The 2,888-nt window shown below is 33.0% G+C and overlaps 1 protein-coding gene across 1 annotated transcript; it reads right to left on the reverse strand.

The window, feature by feature from the left end:
• Window positions 1-576: 576 nt before the first annotated feature.
• Window positions 577-2,888, reverse strand: gemin7 (gem (nuclear organelle) associated protein 7). Its single transcript, XM_079620845.1, has 2 exons — window positions 2,782-2,888; window positions 577-2,680 (listed from the first exon to the last, which is right to left on the reverse strand). The coding sequence occupies exons 1-2, from the start codon at window positions 2,839-2,841 to the stop codon at window positions 2,297-2,299; spliced, it is 444 nt and encodes a 147-aa protein (XP_079476971.1). The 5' UTR covers window positions 2,842-2,888; the 3' UTR covers window positions 577-2,296.

A 2,888-nucleotide genomic window follows, 5' to 3' on the forward strand; every position in this document is an offset into this window, starting at 1 on the left:
AACTTAAAAAAAATATTATAACACTTTACAATAAGTTTCATTAGTTAACATTGTATTAACTAACAATGAGCAGTTCAGTTGCTCAACAATTGCAAACAATTCATTGTTTGTTCATGTTAGTTCACAGTGCATTAACTAATGTGAACAAATACAACATTTGATTTTAATAACGTATTTGTATTAATATTAACTAAGATTAATAGGGAGACCAGGGACAGTTGTAACACTTTTAGCAATTTTTAGCAATACATCAAAAACCATTTATACTGGAATAACCAATTTATTATATTATAAACTTCAATCTGTCAACTGCTGAAACAATGTATTTAAGTGGTTTTATGAAATATGTAAAGCTTGCAAAATTGATTTTAATACAGTCTCTCCACTGTTACAACCGTCCCAGTGTACAGGGACGGTTGTAACACGTCTAAAATATACATAATTAATCAATCATATACGCAAAATGGAAAATATTATTTATCAATCATGTTATTGTGACTATTAATTTCATGTTTTTAAGTAATGATTACCTTCTTTTCATACTACATGACAAAAAAAGAGGTGCAACCGTCAAATTATAATGCAAGAAAATGATTTAATGGGTAGAACACCTCAAAAAAGTTTACATTTAAACTTTTACATTTAATTTGCAATGCACAGTGCTCATTTTACTTTTAATTAGCAAATTAACAGGATTTTTTTTTTTTTGATTAGTTTTTAAAATATAGGCCTAAATGACACTTGGTTGGTGATACTGGGACGGTTGTAACGGGACGTTGGTAACACCAACCATGTTTTCATCTCATGTAAGCTAGCTTGACTGCAAGTTTGACACTTGTTAGCCATTTTTATTTTTAGCTTACAAAACAGTGATTCTAAATAATACTTGTTTGAATTCATAGACATTTGATCTTATAACAGTATCCAAAAAAGTACATCAGAAAAAAAAGTATTTTTTTTTACACAAAAAACAACCTTTTGTAGATAACTCCATCAGGAAGTTTCAAATGTGGCTCCCTTTTTGGCAAGAATGGAGGGGAACTAACTGAGCATGAGCACAGTGAGTGTCGTCACTCTAGTGTTTCTGTACACGCTGAAGAAGTATTGTTCATTCTTAGGTAGTTAACTAATTAACCTTATTGTAAAGTGTTACCAATAATATTAATATATAAATAATATTGTATTAACTAACAATGAGCAATTCCTTTGTTACAGTATTAATCTTTTTTAATAAAAATACAGTTGTTCATTTTGTTTGTTCATGTTAGTTCACAGTGCACTAACTAATGTTAACAAATACAACATTTGACTTTAATAACGTATTTGTATTAATATTAACTAAGATTAATACATGCTGAAGAAGTATTGTTCATTCTTAGTTCATATTCGGTAGTTAACTAATTAACCTTATTGAAAAGTGTTACCAAGAATATTAAGGAATATTTTATTTTAAAAAAAATCAGATTCAGACTCAACGGACCCCTAAAATAGAAAGACAGATATATTTTCATGAAATAAAATAAAATCTATTTATCTCAGTCTATAGAAAAGTTCTGCACATAGATGCCATATGTATAAGGCTCCAAAATAATTAGTCATTTATAGCACACATTTGCAATGTTGTGACTCATTTTGGGGCAGTTTTGATTAATAACTTAAAAAATATATATTATAACACTTTACAATAAGGTTCATTAGTTAACATTAGGTAATGTATTAACTAACAATGAGCAATTTATTTGTTACAGTATTTATTAATCTTTGTTAATGTTAGTTAATAAAAATACAGTTGTTCATGTTAGTTCACAGTGCACTAATGACTTAACTTAAATATATTATAACACTTTGTTTACAATAAGGTTCATTAGTTAACATTAGGTAATGTATTAACTAACAATGAGCAATTCAGTTGCTCAACAATTCAGTTTGTTCATGTTAGTTCACAGTGCACTAACTAATGTTAACAAATACAACCTTTGATTTTAATAACGTATTTGTATTAATATTAATATTAACTAATATTAATACATGCTGAAGAAGTATTGTTCATTCTTAGGTAGTTAACTAATTAACCTTATTGTAAAGTGTTACCAATAATATTAAGGAATCTTTGATTTAAAAAAAAAAAAAATCCGAATACAATTCTGAACATTGCAAACGTTTATTACAAACAACAGCATGAAAAACAAGAAACCAACGAGAAGCTTCTTTGAACCCATTAAACCTTCGGCATCATCATCATCATCATCACACAATCCCAACACGCCCAGCGCCCTCCAGTGGCTCAGCTCAACTCTCACAGTTCAAACGAGCATGAAATCACATCCTGGCATCGCAGAAGCGCTTCTTTCTGGACACCGAGAGGAGTCTCCAGGCCGGACACCTGGAAGTTCAGCACGTCTATGTCCGAGGCGCCGAACCGGGCGCGCACGCGCACTTTCTCGTGCATGTTGAACTCAACTTGTTTGTCAGTCATCAATAAGAGAGTCCGCAGAAACCTCTCGCGCAGATCTGAGCGCAGTCGCTGCTCCTCTTCATCAACAGCTCCAGATGAGGAGGAGGAGGAGAGTGTTGTGGGACACAGAGCGATGAAGCGCGGGGAGTTCGGGTCGAAGCCTCGGCTGTTCGGGTCCGGGCCGCGGGGCAGCCGGAGAACACTGACGGGAGTCTTCATGCTGATCTGTTTAAATAACACACACATAACGAACTTGCATGTGCTAATGGTGACTTTACTTTAAAGATATAAAGTGGCATCCGTTGTAGCAACTGCTGTTTACGTACCTCATTCAGTATGAGCGCTGCGTCTGCATATCCGGTATGTGTTTTCAAAATAAAAGTCATCAAGCAGGGCAATAAAGAAGTCACTACAAGGCGTTATGAAATCAAAA

The sequence above is a fragment of the Phoxinus phoxinus genome (assembly GCF_949152265.1).
Source record: "Phoxinus phoxinus genome assembly, chromosome: 8".
NCBI classification, from domain to species: Eukaryota; Metazoa; Chordata; class Actinopteri; order Cypriniformes; family Leuciscidae; genus Phoxinus; species Phoxinus phoxinus.